This window comes from Eleginops maclovinus, chromosome 12 (genome assembly GCF_036324505.1).
Source record: "Eleginops maclovinus isolate JMC-PN-2008 ecotype Puerto Natales chromosome 12, JC_Emac_rtc_rv5, whole genome shotgun sequence".
Taxonomy (NCBI): Eukaryota; Metazoa; Chordata; class Actinopteri; order Perciformes; family Eleginopidae; genus Eleginops; species Eleginops maclovinus.
Genome location: NC_086360.1, coordinates 5,101,290 through 5,118,630, shown reverse-complemented (window position 1 = coordinate 5,118,630; position 17,341 = coordinate 5,101,290). Strand labels below are relative to the sequence as shown.

The 17,341-nt window shown below is 38.0% G+C and overlaps 1 protein-coding gene across 1 annotated transcript in view; it reads right to left on the bottom strand.

The window, feature by feature from the left end:
- prdm6 (PR domain containing 6) overlaps positions 1 to 17,341 on the bottom strand; it is an 84,475-nt gene that overhangs the window by 18,013 nt on the left and 49,121 nt on the right. Inside the window, exons 5-6 of the mRNA XM_063897912.1 lie at positions 11,843 to 11,967; positions 2,637 to 3,024 (exon numbers count right to left, since the gene is read on the bottom strand). Of these exons, the coding sequence (XP_063753982.1) occupies positions 2,637 to 3,024; positions 11,843 to 11,967 (513 nt within the window). The remainder of the gene's footprint in view (positions 1 to 2,636; positions 3,025 to 11,842; positions 11,968 to 17,341) is intronic.

Genomic DNA, 17,341 nt, shown 5'->3' with positions numbered 1-17,341 from the left:
GTTCTTTTCTTGAGTGGGGACAGTTAAGCCATCATGAATCCAACATTGAGTGCATTAATATAAAAATGTGTACTCAAAAAGTATTCCATGGTGTTTTGTGATGGAGTGACAGAATATAGTGCTTATTCTGAATAATGATATGATGTTCCTTGGATCAGAATGTCCTTAGCAATGGTCTGATAAGCCTAGCAGCGGAATACTATTATGAAACAGCAGAATATCCTGATTGATCAGATCAGAATTGAGTATTCAACTAAGTGAATTACAGTTTTAGTTTACAGAACTCTATGATCCTACTCAATGACTACAATAACTCGCCTAAAGACTACTCAATGATTGCTAGAACTCCATACAAGACTCGTTCCTCAATGACTTTAAAGGCCTGTACAACTCCCTTAGCTACTACCTCCTATATGATCTGCGTGAATGAACTCCTGAACACTTATCTTTTGCTGAAACAACACGTTTATAAGAGCTATATAACCTCCTTTAAACCAACCATGTCATGTCATTGCTTATTGATTGGGGTAACCTAAAGACAAGTAGCCACCATGTCAGTGACTCAATGATTGTCATTGACCAAATGAGCTTTATATTCATCAAGATGATACTCATTTAAGATTGAAATATTAACAGTTGAAGCAAGACATCTGTAGTGTCCCAGATTTTGGATTGTGCATCTATCGCTTGGAGGGGAGCTGTGATGTTGAATGCGTACAAATATGTGTTTAATTGCTTTAGAAACCTTCATAAAGGAAATATTTACTAGAGCTGTAACTGAAAGGTCTTCATAGACTTCTTAGTTTAAATAGATGCTTCAGAATACTCCTTCAACAACTTCCCATCATCCTGTTCCCTTTTTAATAAAATCAAGTTTGGATTTGCTTCACTTTTAGGACATGAATACATTTAAAATAATTTGCAGCTTGCCATACTGTGTTTCTGATTACAATAACAGACAACGGATATAATGCTCTGACTGTTAGGTCTGAGAAGAAGCCCTACAACCTGTAATTTCAATCCTTTTGATGGTAGTCCAAATGGAAAATAGACTGTATTGATATACCATTTTCCAGTCTTTAATTCTTCACATATACAAGTTAGCATTCACACAAGGAATGCTCAAGGAACTAACGTTCACACCATTGGCCCTGTGGAGCAATATGGGGTAAATTAACCCAAGAATACTTAGGGATGTTGACTGCAGCGGATGGGATTGAAGCCTCTACCTTCCAGTTGGTAGATGACCACTCCACCTCCCAGCCACAGTCTTAGTCCACGAAAGACGCTGTCTGGCCTGGCTACAGGAGGTGTGTTTGAATAGGGGGCGGGCCTTTGGGCCGGGTGATGCTTTGATGGGCATACAGGTCTAAACCGAGACCCAGACAAGAGTGTGAGGCACAGATGGGCTTTGGAGCTTCAGGACTCTGGCCTGTTTGGCTTGTTCAGCTGAATTTTATCTGCTCCTCTGTCCCATAAAACCTTCCAATTGACAGGCAGCTCCACATCGACCATCCTTCCCCCGTCCATATCCAGCCCACATTTTTCTTCCCTATGAGTATTAGTTTATTGAATAAGTGGCATCTGTTTTCCTGGCCCCGTCACCGTAAGGCGAGGTATTTCTCACTGACGCACAGCGTTGATTTATACGCTACTCTGACTCTCCTCGCAAAAAATAAAGCTAAGCAAAAAATGTCCAATACATCCTCCGCCCCCCCGACACACATACTGCAAACACACACATCACATCTCTTCTTCCTCCCTCCCCGCTGTATATAATTAAGTTGGCAGATGTTATACACACTCAGACACTTTTACTCTCTCTTCGCTCTTACCCACTAACTCCCACTTTCTGTCACACAAACGGTGTGATGATGAGACAACAAAATAACAAATGACTAAATCAAAGGTCTGGTTCACCGGCTTCCTCTGAAAAACTACAGCAACAGATTTGAACTTGAATGCTGTGTCATGTTCATCATGTTGGTACAAATAGAAGTGTTCCTGAATATATAACAAAAGACGTACAGACACTAATGTGGTGAGTGTCATTTTGGGTTTTCCTACCAAAAATATTCCAATTGATAAACGATTGAATTGTCCCTAAGTCTTTTAAAATGATAGGAAACGATCTTATCCTCAGTCTTTTGTCTAAATATGCTATTTGAAGCAAAAAATCTAGACTGTAACACTGGCTACCACTGTTGTAAATACATGACATTTATTAAAAATACTTCCTTAAAGAGGCCCTATTATGCTTTTTTAGGTGTTACCTTTCCCTGTAGTGAGCTATAAAGGTTTTTGTGTATGTGAATGGTCTGCAAAGGCTACCCCCACGTTCCCTCCAGAAGGAGTTCTCTCCTACACACTGACTAATATGTCCTCTTTAGTAGGCAAAATTTGGTTGTGATAATCATTATGTCATTATGATAATTATTATTACCAACTGTCACCTTTATTGCCTAAAAGTTCACAAACACGGTGTCCAAAAGTTAGATATGATACAATGATATGTTCTCATGTGACAATTTTGAATTTAAGTACAACACAATTGATTGAGCCGGTTATGTACATTTGTTATATTTTCATCTTTTGGAGCTTAGATACCTCCACCATCTCAATAGATATCGTCTTACCTGTCTGGATTCTGCGGACACACGTGCATCTGCAGCAGGATTCTCTGGGTGAAGGTTTTAAAGCACTGGCCACACTTCCACAGGTGCCAGTCGCTGAAGTCGCTGCTCAGCTGGCTGGTGGAGGTCGGGCTTGCCAGGACTCGCTGGTTCTTCGACCCCAACTGGCCAAAACTGGAGTCCGAGGAAATCCCAATCCCGACCCCAACCTTGTCTAACAGGGAGAAATTCCTTGGACAGGGGGAGTGGGGGAAGACCATGGAGCGCATGTGTGCAGTGGAAGGGATCGACAAAGAGGAAGACGAGGAGGAGGAAGGTTTGCCATTCTTGCTGAAAGATTGAAGGGACTCCTGCCTGGTCATCGCTTCTACCACTGTGGCTGGGACGTTTACTGTGGAGAAAAAAAATGCAGAATTGCTTCGGTTACGTAGGATTTGGTTGGTTTCAAGTGTTTGAGCAAGGCTTTCAAAAATAAAAGTCCACTAAAGTGAGTTTTAGCCACTAGCATGATTATCAAGATGGTCAAGAATTCTTTCGGCTAGGAGCTCAAAACGGTTAATGCAATATATATGTGCTATTTAATACGATTCTACTTGGAACACATTACTTTTTTCTAATAAAAGGTAAAGAAAGAGTTTATACGACTCAGTTTTTTTCGTTCAGCAGTTCTTCATTTGCCATCCCAGGTGAAGCACATTCACCGTTAGATCAGTCTTGGACTCCACTAAAAGTCTAATCTATGGTCGTGAGCTCTGGTTGTTGCCTAATAACAGATGCAAGGAGCAGAAACTAGTTGCTTTTGTAATGCACATTTATGTTCTGATTTAAGATGTCCCTTTTAGACACACTGAGGTGATGTCATCTGGATGCCTGTATGTAGACCGTATTCTGGACTCATCCACCTGGAGGGAGTCCATTGCAGTTAGGCAGACTGCAACATATTAGAGGGACTACATATCTGACTTGGCGTGGGACAGACCAATGAATCCCTGGAAAAACTGAAGGACTAAGCTGGGTACAAGGCCAGCGCAGCCATCTTGGCCTGGTAAAAAGCTACTTTGTCCATATTAAGGCCAGATATCCTTGGCTAGCCCAGAGCAAGCTGTAATTCCTGGTTTCAATGAATGAAATTATGGGTCCAGTTTGGCTGTTTGGAGTCTGTTCGTTAGTACAGTTACAGGGACATACTGTTCCTCTGATTACCGAAAGTCTCTCAAACTACAGCCCCACTGCAACATTTACTGCTAATACAAAAGGTACTGCCACATCTACTGTTAACAATGCTGCTTTTGCTACCACCATAAGCTTTGATAATACTTATAATTATAATCAAAACATATGATACTGTATGTATTATTCTGAAATGGGCCATTATGCATGATGAGTACTTCTTCTTTTGGTACTTTGACTATATTTTGATGGTTATACTTTTGTACTTTTACCTGAATTATGTTTTGATTGCAACTTGTAACAGAATATGTTTACACTGTGGTACTTCTACTTTTACTTGTACATGTAAACTGTTTCACCTCTACTACTAGTACAATTACTGCCATTTCTACCTCTGCTTTTATTATTGAAGTTGCCTCTACTAGCACTAAAACCATGTCTGCTAATGCTACTACTCAACTTCTACTTTTTTCTAGAAATGCTGCCATAGTCAATGCTGCTTATAGCACTATAACTATATTTAGGTTAACGTTCAACCGTATTTTGTTTTACTTGAATTGTTGCCATTATTGTACATTAGTTGTAAATTGTATTGTCAAGGTTAGTGTTTCATGTCATGAATTGATTTATTTAGTGTGGCAGTTTGTGTCTGTTTTGATAAGTGCTTTGTAACAAAAATCTAAAATTAGAAGCTGATAAAGAAAGATAAATGTATGAAACCAATAAGATGGATGGACTTGGGATACAAAAGTGTTACTGGTCCAGTACAATGACATTAACAGGAACAGCAAAATCATATCAAAGTGAGTAATTAGGTTTTGGATGAACCAGCTGATACCAGCTGTCCTCACTTGAACCCAGTTTTTGTTTTTTTACCAAATGACAGACCAAGACTCTATAACCCTGCATCAAATTTGAAATGACATTAAAAGCGCTTGTCTTACTTTAACTCGCTGCGGATGGTTTCAGTTTTTATTCTGTAAAATTGTGTTTTGAAAAATAATGATAATAATATATTGTATTTGTCCCCTTGGGGAAGTGCATTTCTTAGCCTGATCAGGAAGAAAGTGAAAAGAGTTACTCCCTCTCTCTGACAACAGAGATACAAAAAGTGTCTCATACTCTAACAATAGTTAATGTTTTTGGAACTATGGCCATGATCTTTCCCAATCCATATACTCACAAAACACGGACAATTACAGTGACGGCCTTAAGTCGCAAAGTTTAACAAGCACTCCGGTCCCAGCTGTGCCGTCGGTCATCATACAAAACTCTTCTTACCAAAAAGCATTTATTTGTTTAGCGGATTTCTACAAAAAGCATCAAAGCATCAAAAATAGAGGCCTCTCAGAGACATGCTAATGTACCCAATCAAGCTTTTAAGGCGGGAGATTCCCAAAAAGATAGTTTTATCTAAAAAAGATTTGTGGGGATAGTTGTGATGGACCAGTATAAAAAGTTACTGTATTTAGCAGTCCACCAAATCTTTTAATTTCCTTTCCTTTCTCTAATTTCATTCTCCTTTGTTTAAGATATCCAACTGAACCATTACGCCTATTTTTTCTCCTCTGTCAAACCTTGCTGTGCTGCCCTTCTGCAGTCAGGTCATCATAGCCATTTTCCATCTATCAGGTCACCAGGCTCCATTGATCCTCTAATAACCTTATGAGGAGATAATTACACCATTTGTAAGTTGCCCGACGGAACTATCGACGGCCGCGTTACGCGCCGCTCGCCAACTCTTAATTCATTTTGCTACGAACATCACAAAAAATGCTAATCAATACGGTTTGGGATGCGCATGAAATGCCTCATCGAAATGGGAGAATTATGCAGATGCAGATGCAACATTGCAGAGTCTGTGTTTTCTTTCTTTATGAAGCGGTGTATTCATTTTACAGAGGAGTGTGACATGAATAAAACCTGACCTCAGATCTTAATGACAGTGTAAAGTTTAAAAGGGACTTTTCAAGTCATAAGGAGGTGAGAATTTGTATGGAGAATCAAAATGTTTCTCTGGGTCAGTCATTCTTTTTATATATCAAATATATCTGCAGTTCCAGGAAGTCCGGGAAAGTATTTATTCATGTTTGAAACCGTTGGAGGGTAATTGCCAGAGATTTGTTTCTGATCGTGCATGGAGGTGAATATGATTTGATCCAAAGTACCTCTCAGCATTGTGGTAACACGTTCCACATTGTCCCTCTCAAACATACTCCTCGTTTTCAATACCGACAGAGTCTTGCTTTCAGCTCTGAGCCACTGGTCCCCACTGAAGGGTCTTCAAATACTAGATATATCTTCAATCATTCACTCTGTTGTTCTTTTATTAGTTGGTGACTGTATTTCTTATCAAACAGAGAGGAGAAAATTGTGCAATTGTTTCAGACTTTTTCAATGCAAATTATTGGGAAAATATGGCTCTGCACATTGGATTTTCACATTTATATGTAATTCATACACATACATATAATCGTAAAAATCCATCTATACCATATAATCCATCTATCCATATAGATCTATATATATGTATATAGTTGTACAGACGTAAAAAAATGTAACATACTGCATGTAAGAAGGTTTGACTTTCTCAAGATGCTCCCGTGTGTATCATTAAGTGTCTCTGTCTTACTATCCTTGCTGGTATGAAGTACAGTTCTTATTATGTTGCCAAGCTTTGTTAGTAATCAATAACATAAGTTACCAGAGATAATAAAGTCTTATAAAATCAATAGAGGCAATTATACAAATGGTAATAATAATATCTCATAGAAAGAAGGTATGTGAACACTAAAAAGTATACTGCAGAGGTGAAGACCATGGAGAAAGGTCTTTCTCTTATTTTCTTCATGCATATGCCAGCTGTAATGAGCCTTTCATTCCTCTCTTTCTATCAACCATACTCTTGTCTTTTCCCTCTATCTGTCCTTTACAGTAATTGTAGATTTGAACCTCTTTTCTATATTCATCTTTTACCTCCTCCTCCACTACAGTCTCACTTTTCTCTCTCATTGGTGAACATGTTGTTGTTGTTAGGCAACGACAGGGCTGCAGAGCATCAAGAGAAGAGGCCGTGATTGGATGGAACATGCATGAGTAAATAACCACAGGGAGTGTGTGCTTTGACAGTGCGCTGTGACACTGAACCCCATACTGACCTAAGTATATGGTGACCAACAGCATATGACCTAGCCAAAAAGGCCACATTTTATCCAATGTATTTTTAATCTGAATATGCTTTTAATGTTAATTTGGCAATGTGCTCCAAGCAACTGTATTAAAGAAATTGAAAACTGTGAACTTCTGTGATAATTATGTAAAATGTATGGCCAGCATGGTCAGTTATGGTGTGCCACAGGGATCTGTACTTGGTCCTCTATTTCCATATTGCCCCTTGGTACTTTTATTAATGGTTACAAACTAGGTTCTTATTTCAAAGCACATGATACTTAATTTTACATTTCCATTAAAAGATGATGTTTGTCGTTAGCTGGTAAACTGGAAGAATGCATATCTGAAATTAAGCAATTACTGTAATTACTTAAAAATGTTGTAAAATCAGAAAGGCTAATTGAGTGCAATTTAATTCTGCGATGTAATTGTTAAAATAACTACCTCAATAATTTAACAAAGCCCATGGACAAAAAATGATGGTGTCCGTGTTGGCCCTTATCTCTCCTTTGAACAACATATCAAAAATATTACTAAGACATTATATTTCCACGTACAAAACATTCAAAATGTTGCCCTATTCTTTCCATGGCTGATGCTTTAACATTGTTAACTAGGCTTGATGACGGTAATACACTTTTCTCTGGCTTATGGATATCAACTATTGGCAAACTATAACTTGTAAAAAATACTGCTGCTAGTATATTAACTTGAACTACAAAATGTTATCATATCAGCCCTATACTTATGTCATGACATTTGCTCCCAATATTCTAAATTCTCCTTGTTACAGATCAAGTGTTGTAAAGAATTGCACCATCTTCCCTATTACCTCTAGTCACTCGTCTTAAACCAACTAAGGCTTCACGATCTCACTGGTCTCTTAACCGCTCCAAAAATAAATTAAACATGTGTTGGTGGGGCCTTTTCTTACCAAGCCCTCTTTTCGAGTTATGTTCTTAGCCCAAATTTGGGAGGCTTTTTGAGTTAAGTCACTCAAGAGTAAACCAAAAATACATCTTGCATAAGCCTTTAAACTATCATAATCTGCCCTAAGACTTTATACTTCTGTATGTTTTAGTATATTTTGCTAAGTGTGGTACTGTTTTTGTTGAACGTCCACACATTTTAGCATGCTTTGTGATAACAAACGTGGATTTGAATGGCCAGTTCCCAGTGTAAACATGCTCAGTCAGGGCTCTCTGCATTTAAATGTCTGTTCTACTGAGGACAAAAAGTCACAGTCCTCCTGTCTCCAGTACGCAGTTTTGACGTCATACTCATCCTTTGTGGGCACAATCAACAGATAACAATACCATGGAAAACCCAAATGCAGTTAGTAGCAAACTGTCTTTAATTTAGAGCAGAGCTGCTGTCTTTCAGTTTGTACAAAAGAGGCATAATCTAATTTCACATAATTGGGATGTGAACAAACTTTTTTTTACTGCAGGGTGGAACAAAAGCAAACCTTCCAGTCTTTGTTTGCTCTCTGCCAGTCTGTGTGCTGGTACACAATGTTTCTGTGTTTTGAACATCTGAGGACCAAATGTATTCACATGGAAGGAAGAGCCATCTAAAATTGTATGTTTCGTTAGTTAAAGAAAAGAACATAAGTTTGCTGTGTCTGGCTTCTTAGATTTTTTAAAGTTAAACATAAGTAAGGGATAACGTGCAGCGAGGCGGTCATTCTGGGGAAAAGAACATCCGCTGGTGAAGGGTGTTCTTTTCCCCAGAATGACTGCCTCGCTGCACGTTATCCTGCTTATTACACGGGATGATACTAAACAAACTAATGACTCGACTCCCAATATTAATTGAAATGATTGTATTGACTCAAGAATGATCGTATATATTATCTTAAATGCTACAATATACTACAATGTAAAGTGAATTTAAGTTGGGCTGTTATTGTGAAAGGTAAAAATGGAGGGTGTGAGGCTGTTAGGTGTTGCCCTGGAAAATAAATAAAGAGTATTTGCTGTTATGGCTTTGTTTGGACTACAGGCCCTATCCAGCTCTGGACATATTAGCTGATTTATAAGAATTGGATGTTGTCTTGACAAGATTTCAGCAGTTACTCAAAGTGACAATTGTATTAAAACAGGACTGACTTTGGAAGATACTTATTTGATTTGTCTAAATTTGATTGCTGAAGTCATTAAGCTTAAATGCCAATCACTATCCCTTCACGCACATTTGGCTAAAAATCTTGTATATTTCTGTTGACATTAGAGAAAAACGGTTTGGTAAGAAATGTACTAGAAACATCGGTCCAAAAAAAACATTGTACATAATACAAATGTGTGTGTATGGTACTGTGTGTGCAGAGGCTACTACAGTCATGTCATGATGAACAATGTCATGTAAAAGAGTCGTTCCATCTGTAAAACAAACCGGTTTGTGGCCAAACGTCTCTAATTTGCAATCAGCACGATCTCATTTAACTGCGACTCCGTGAAAGACAAGCTCCTAATTCAATTCATTTCAATTTAGATTCTACAGATTAAACTCATTCTTCATGTTTTGTTTTGCCCATAATTGTGTAAAGAGGAAAAAAGAAAATGTCAAAGTTTGTTTTTTTCACTTGCAGGATAAAGTTACTGTCAAATCCAGAGAAAAACAGTTTGAAGGGAAGATATATAAACAGGCTGACGGAGCAGAAAACTGGAGGAGATGTAAACACAATAAATTGGTGACAGACAAAGAGAGGAGACATGGACACAGAAAGTATAAGTGGAGGAGGAAAATATCAAAGAAAGAATTATTCCTTGTTTCTTAATGAGGACTTGAAAGTAAAATCGAAGTATGTAAAAACATTTCAACCAGTTTACATTTCAAAAAATGTCAACTTGATGGGAGTTCTACCAAACAACCGACTTTGTGCGTCATCTGTACAGCTTTGTATCCACAATGTTTGTCACACAAACGACCTATATCAAACGTAAGTCGGATTAATGAAAAATGTGAGTTGTACAAAAGGTAGGCCAACAGCCTTATGTAACAGGAACTTAAGAATGAAAAGGGTATCAACAGGCCATACAGTATAATGTTTGATAAGATGATAACTAGCTGATAGAAGCGCCACATCACTGCTTGGCGAAATGACGGCCAAGCCCACTTTTTGGTGAAAACAAAGAACAAGCACCAAGCAGAAAAAAAAGTTTGCCTAAAAGCTTCTGTGTTATACACGTCAAACAACAAAAAGATCCAAAGTTCAGATTTTGATATAACTTTTCTTATCAAAAGAAATGTCTGTGTCTTCAGGCCTCCATAGAGGACAAAGATTGTAATCAATGGGATCCGGACAGTCAATACGTGTATATCTGTGGAAAACACTTCTTCACATGTTCATTATGATGCTAATAAGGTTAATGTCAATTTTCAAAGTAAAGGGTTAAAATGTTAAAAGTCAAAGTGGTGACTATATTGCTGGACTGAGATATAATACAACCCAAGTAAATCCCAGGTTGAGTGTTGCTGCCAGCCACTCGTCCACCAGCAGACTGACAGGACTTCGATCCTCTATATCTTTTAATTTAACTATAGATGTCGATCATCGATCTCCAATGACAATATGTAATTGTATGTCTGACTGATCATTGTAATTGGATTTCTTGTAGATACAAAAATGCATGGTATTGTTAGTTGTTTGACGTGTTTACTGAAAACCTTAGAATCTGTATTTACGGCCAGACAAATGTTTTCAACCAAAAAAGGGCGTAGAGGGGAATTACCTGAATGGGTGGTTCTCATCTATAAAGGCTATTTTATGCATTATATTCTATTTTGGTTAAATCAAATTTAGTAAAATTCATCATTTTTATTCTCTGCCGGAAAAGTAACACATTTATGTTGAATTTTGACAACGCAAATGATCAACTCAAATATGAGCCAAATGTACCTCAGAGTCAAAACACAACATGTACTAACTAATAGTTCTGAAGGATTTCTTATAACCCGGAGAATTATGTTGATAGATTGACAATCCTTGATGAAAGAAGGAGGTTAATTAACGTGTATATGTTAATGGAATCTCTTCTTTACAAAAGAAGATGTAGTGTTGCTTGTAGAAGTGGAACAGGGGGAGAGGGATAACAGGTTGACACCAAGCCACAGGGTTCCTACATTTGGGCGAGTAAAAGACTTGATCCAGTCTTATTTTGACTGGCTCGGGTTGTCAGACTATTGCGTTGTTTACGTGGTGGGCCAGAGGCTTTCTTCCAGTCCAAGACTTTAAATAATGTAGGTTACTAAATAAGAACAACATCTTAAGAAAACTGTCCTTTGTCATGCAGTCAAAGAGGTTAGGTTAGATCACTTAGTCACATTTAGTGTGAGATGTGAAACAGTTATCTGGCGATTTTATCAACTTATTTTGATGCAGCTAAATAAACCTGAACCTTCTCATGGGATTACGTCACTGCTCAGCTAGTTTAAATACTTAGCCCATTTGCAGTTGCTTCAGTAAACACACCGCTATAAAACTGTATTATATATAGTGTTTTTATCACTTTTTAAGTAAAGTACCACAACTCAAGTGCCTAAGCCAGTGTTGATTTGAAAGGTTTTATTGAGCATTTTCGAATGACTTGGTAAAGCAAATGATTGTTGCTATCCAGCTAGCTACCTAGGGCCTCAGCAGCTGTGTGAGATTTAAGACAATGCTGTGCCATTGAAATTCACACACTCTATTTTGTTAGCGTGCACAACATGAAGTGTACTAAGGGAAGTATCAGAATTGAGAAACAGCATGGGATTGTTTTTCAAGCTGCCATTTTGAAACTGACGTTCAATAGACATACAGGAAGAAAACAGCACACACAGGAGACAGAGATAAATAAAGAGAAAGGTGAGCATTGCTCTCTTACAGTTTTCGTCCTGAGCGACGCACTGCAGGGGGATTCCGAAGAAGGAAGTGTAGGAGTCATTGTACCAAACCAGCAGCTCTGTTCCTCTGGGGATATCCATACACGCTCTGTAGAAGATACAGGACCTGCAATACAACACAGACACATTCATTTGACACAAATAAGGTTTAGCTGCTTTTGGTATCTTGTTAATATCATGACAAATCAATATGCAGAACGCTAAACCTAAACTTCTAGAGGGAACTTTGGGATTTTAGTCTTTGCAGACCATTAACATTTATAACACACTACAATTCTCTTCTGAGGATCATGAATTTACACAGCTAGCTTTATGTCATTCTGGATAACTCACTTAATGAAAGCATATGTCTGACGTTATCGTCATCCCTAAACTTTGCCTCTGACAAGGCCAAAACAAACCGCTGACAGGACTTTGTGACGCGCTGGTGACGCTGTCCAGGTCTGATTTTGTAATTTTTCTGTCTGATAACAACTCAATTTCACATCTGACCAAACCCAAATGATTAATGGGAGGTATCTGGTGTCTGTCATTCTGTTCAGACAGATTAATGACCATGATGTACTTCAAACACGCTGCCGTTGAGATGACTGGTTCCTGGGTCACTCTAATGCGAGACAACACTCTTTCCATCCAAAAATATCATGATAACAACAACATTTAAAAGATTGTTTCCACATGTTTTTTCTTCTTCAAAATTACCAAGGTGTCTGGCTTATAGGATTGTAAAACTGGGCAAAGTGCCTATGAGCCAGGAGACAAATTACTCTCAGCAAACAGCTTCAGACAACCACTCAAAATGAAAATAAATGACATTTAATCGGTAACTGATTTTTAATGTCCATATAATTCAAACACATCTGTTTTCTTTTGTTAGAAATATTCAACTAATTAAGTTTGCCTTTACCTTACTAAAACATCTCTTGATGCCATCAAAAGCCCCATTTAGACCATGTCCCCCCCCTAATGGCCACTCTTTTGTACGTAAAGGTGGCTTTACAGTTGTGCCGGTATACCAGTTTTCTCTGAACTGTGAACATCCGAAATACTTTATTTATCCCAAACTGGATTTTTTTTTTTTATGGATAATGGATGGTAACAATAGAGTTGTGCAGGAATAAGTTAGCAAATTAGTTAGCATTTTTATACTTCCTGTTCCCTTGTCTTGATGTTAGCATTTGGAACAAGTTTGTAGTTAGTTGCCTGAAATAAGTTAATGAAATATGTTAAAACAAGCTGAAGAGATTTGCACGTTTTGTTCTACGACATTACATTTATCAGTAAATACTCCACTGTTGAATGTTATAAAAACGGTGGTAGCTTAGCTAGCATGAGATTTTACTTCCGGAGATTGCATTTATGATTAAAAAAACGACATAGTGGTGTTAATATGTGGAGATTATCCTGCTGAAGACAACGTGTTAAGTAATAACATCCTTTTGTTAATTAATAACAATAATAGGGTCATTTTAATTCATTATTATCAAAGACTTGACATGCTTAAATAATAAAATATTGTTTTTACCAAAGCAAGTTTTGACTTGGATCTTTTTTGAGTATTATCCAATGAAATCCACCTAGTTCTAAGGCAAAAGAAAAACATTTCCCAAACACTTAACTAGGAAAACTGATACCGGCACAAGCTAAAACAATTGTGAACACATACAGCTCTGGAAAACATTAAGAGACCACTCCAATTTTTTCTTAATTCTCTATCTCTACATGTATGGCAGCCATTCCAGTGTCTGTTGAATTCCAACAGAACAATTCTCAGTAGTGTATAGAATACAATGAAAAAAGAAAAGAAATCATTTAACTCAAAGAGATGTCATAAATAATAAAACAAGAGAAAATGATAACGTTGAAGTGGTCTTTTAATTTTTTCCGCGACTGCACACTTCCCCAAAAGTGAGAAGTCGAAATAAGTCTTCCTGAAGAGCTGTGTTTTCAGAGTGTGCATGCGTTTTATTCATTCTTTCCACACCGGGGAAGGGGTGGGGTGCTGTTGGATCCATGTGAAAACACATTCAGGAGGGACCGGGCTGTACATCAAACATACCCGGTGACCTCCCAGGATGAAAAAAGAGACATGTAGCGGCTTGTATGTATTTCAAACAAATGTATGTGTTTATTACATACATGCTGCTACATTCAGGCGGGGCTGTGTTATAAATCAAACACATCCAACAGGCTCTCAGGTAAGAAAAACAAAGACCCCTGCTGCTGTTCAGCAGCGCGGTTGAGTGTAAAACTGTTCGTCTGGCACATCAGCGGGACCAGTACCAACAGCGCTTTGATCTTTCCTCTGAATGTTTTCATACAAAGTAAAAATTGATTTATGATCAGCTTTTGCATTTATAACACAAACAAAGTGTGGGGTCATAAATGAATACACTGTAGTGACTGTAATACACATAATTCACCTCCTTCTAAAGTGTGGTTCTACACACTGTTGTTTCATGCCTGTAAGTATGACCGTTGGTTTATGCTTGAAAGTACAACTGTAAAAAGGGATCGTGGTCCCTTTAATTAATCTGTGTTTACGATGACGTGGAGCCCCATGCTTGTTGGTTTACAGGACAGCGCCATCTTGTTTTGTTAACTTTGACTGTGTGATTAAACGAGACACGCATTCGTGTGCTGAACTGTAATGAACGTCTCCTGCGTTTCAATACGATCTCCACAACACTTTATTACCTTACGGTGTAGCAATGTGTATAATCGTTGTCGATCAATTGTGATATCGCGTTAATCACAATAATAATGTGTTCACCCAACTTAGTTATAGCAATGCCACGCACGTTCTGGGACCCTCGGCCCGCTCCGTAGTTTGAGAAATCATGAAGCGATGGAAAAGTAACGCTGTGTATGGCGAGCAGAGGACCCCTGCCTAATGGATCACTCTACAATACCAGCGTTCACTTTAATGTCAACGTGAATGAGTTACAACTGAAGTAGGACAGGTATTCCACACCACTAGACAACTCCATAAGCAACAAACCTTCAACAGCGATAGCCAGTGGTGGTATAAGTACTCCGATATTTTATTTAACTATGAGTACAGTATCAGCATCAAATATAATTTAAGAGTGAAAATGCTAATGTTGCTTGTTAATGGCCACTTTTAGAATTACATATTGGGATTATGATTATTAATGCAGTGTTCATCACAGCTGGTAAAGGTGAAGTTAATTTTAATTACTGCTTTATATACTACTGGATATTTTAACAAAAAAATATCATATGATCATAGTCTATGATAATTGTATGTCGATTTTTCTTTATTTGTTGATTTATATTTGGTAATAGCTAATAATCTGAGTCTATGAAGTAACTAAAGATGTCGGATAAATGTGATGAAGTAAAAGGTGAGTGATTAATGTAAAATTGCATGAGAGGAAACATGTACCTCAAGATTAACTGGAATGCAGCTCAAGGACTTAGTGGAATTGCAAGAAGGTAGTGTACTTTTCCTGTACTTTAACTAATTATCTGTACTGATAAAAGAAGCTCATGTCCAGAAATGTGGTTGTTTTTTTTTCTTTATTAAAAGGGACAATAACCTGGTAGGTACTTTACTGATTAGGATCAAGGGAATTATAATCCTGTAACCATAACCTGCTGTTTCTTGGTATGGACAAGTTTTACCGGTTATACAGAGCATTGAGCAGAAGTGCTGATAAGTGAGGGAGGGCCCAAGATAAAAAAGGTGGTGCGGGAACAACTGTTTATTGGTCTTGCTGATTAATAAGAAGCGTGTATCCCTGTCTATAAGTAGCATATGTGCGTCTCGAATTTCACAGATGAGAAAACAACATAGTTTATGACATATATTCATTTGCGAAACGCAATTTTCTGGGACACCGCCAATATGTTAACCCGGTTTCGGGCCCGCAAATATAACATAAACAACCAGACTACCTGGACCTCTGTAAGGGAACAGATCACACTCTGCCATATTCCAATCTTCTTTTACATGTCTTGTATCTTTTCTTCACATAAGTTTCATTTCAAATCTGTTCAGGCCTATTTGTTCTTTTATTATACATCCATGGCATACACATTGACAATCATAACGCTGATTGGGATGGCCAAAATCCTGGAAAGGCCAGCCCAGCTCCTTGACGGCTGGTTTGTAGGTTATGATTGTTTTGTTTAAAGCTAAAATACACCAAAGTTGATTTAAGGATCTGTCCAGCACTAAATTCTTGATTAGTAAACCAACAGTTGGTACGGCTGCGTTGCTAGCACTTGTGCGCCTGTGTGTTTTCAGCCTCCAGCAGTTCTTTGTCTGTGTGTTGGCCCTACCTTTTATTTATTTGTTGGCATACCGGCTCATCCTGGATACTTTGAATTTAAACTTTTTAAAGCTGGGACGTGAGAAGTAATGCAGCAAGATTCCTGCTCTGCTGAGTACAATTAACAGATCATAAAGGCAAAAAACAAACAAAAATAGATATAATCCAATACTGGAAAAATGATTGAAGGTCAGTAGGTTTGCAGATTGTTAGATAAATTAAAACAGCGGTTCCAATTACAGTCAAAAGTGAAAATGATAGAGCAGCATAATGGAAGCTTACAACATGTACATGATTTCCATCATCATTTGTCTCTTTTCTGACATGTCTCAATGCTTTAATGTTCAAGAAGCTCTTTATTTTTCTCATACTGCCTGTGCTGCAGCACCTCTTTTCACCCTCCGTCTGAAACCAGAGCCCAGTCTGCTCTGACGGTTAGCTCTTCCATTGGCATAACAGGCATCACCTTTTCCAGTTTATCCCATCACTACTTGTTCGCAGGTTTGTGAAGTATCCAGCATAACCAGCATATTATTACTACCAAATAATTGCACCCCTCAACATCAGTATAACTTTGTTTGCTTAAACACAACAGGCATCAACTGCAGCAACATAAGTGGAATTTGTCAAACACAAAATGGCGCGATCAGCACGTGGTAAGTCAAGTAGTCACTATTTGCATGAAATGATCTGATATGAAGTTTGCAATGACAAAAAACTATGAAGGCAGCAGGCCAAAGTTATTATAAGACAGGTCTAGGAGTGGGTTATTAAGACCTCCTCAGTCCTGATTTAACCATCTGCCCTACCTGACCATGTTGAACGCTTTTTGTGTATGACATAAAACAAGCTGTGTAAAAACAAGTTTGATTCAAACATGAAATAGTAAACTTTGCAAGTCTTGACCATTGAAGTCTTGCTGTTGGAGGACCTGGTAACCAACTCCCATTCCCCCCAGTTGATTTGGAACCGCACTTTCATGCAAACGCGTAAAGTAAAAGTGGTTTGGAGATGGGTCAAGGGGTTTATTTGGAATGTAGCCTGTGTGTGTTATGCCTATGTAATTCAAACATCTCTGAAATGTGTTCACAAAACCAGCCGAATGTACATCATTTCAGGTGAGTCGTTATATGTGTGTGTTCAATGGGATAGCTAATGTTGCTGCTATTGTTTGCACTGTTG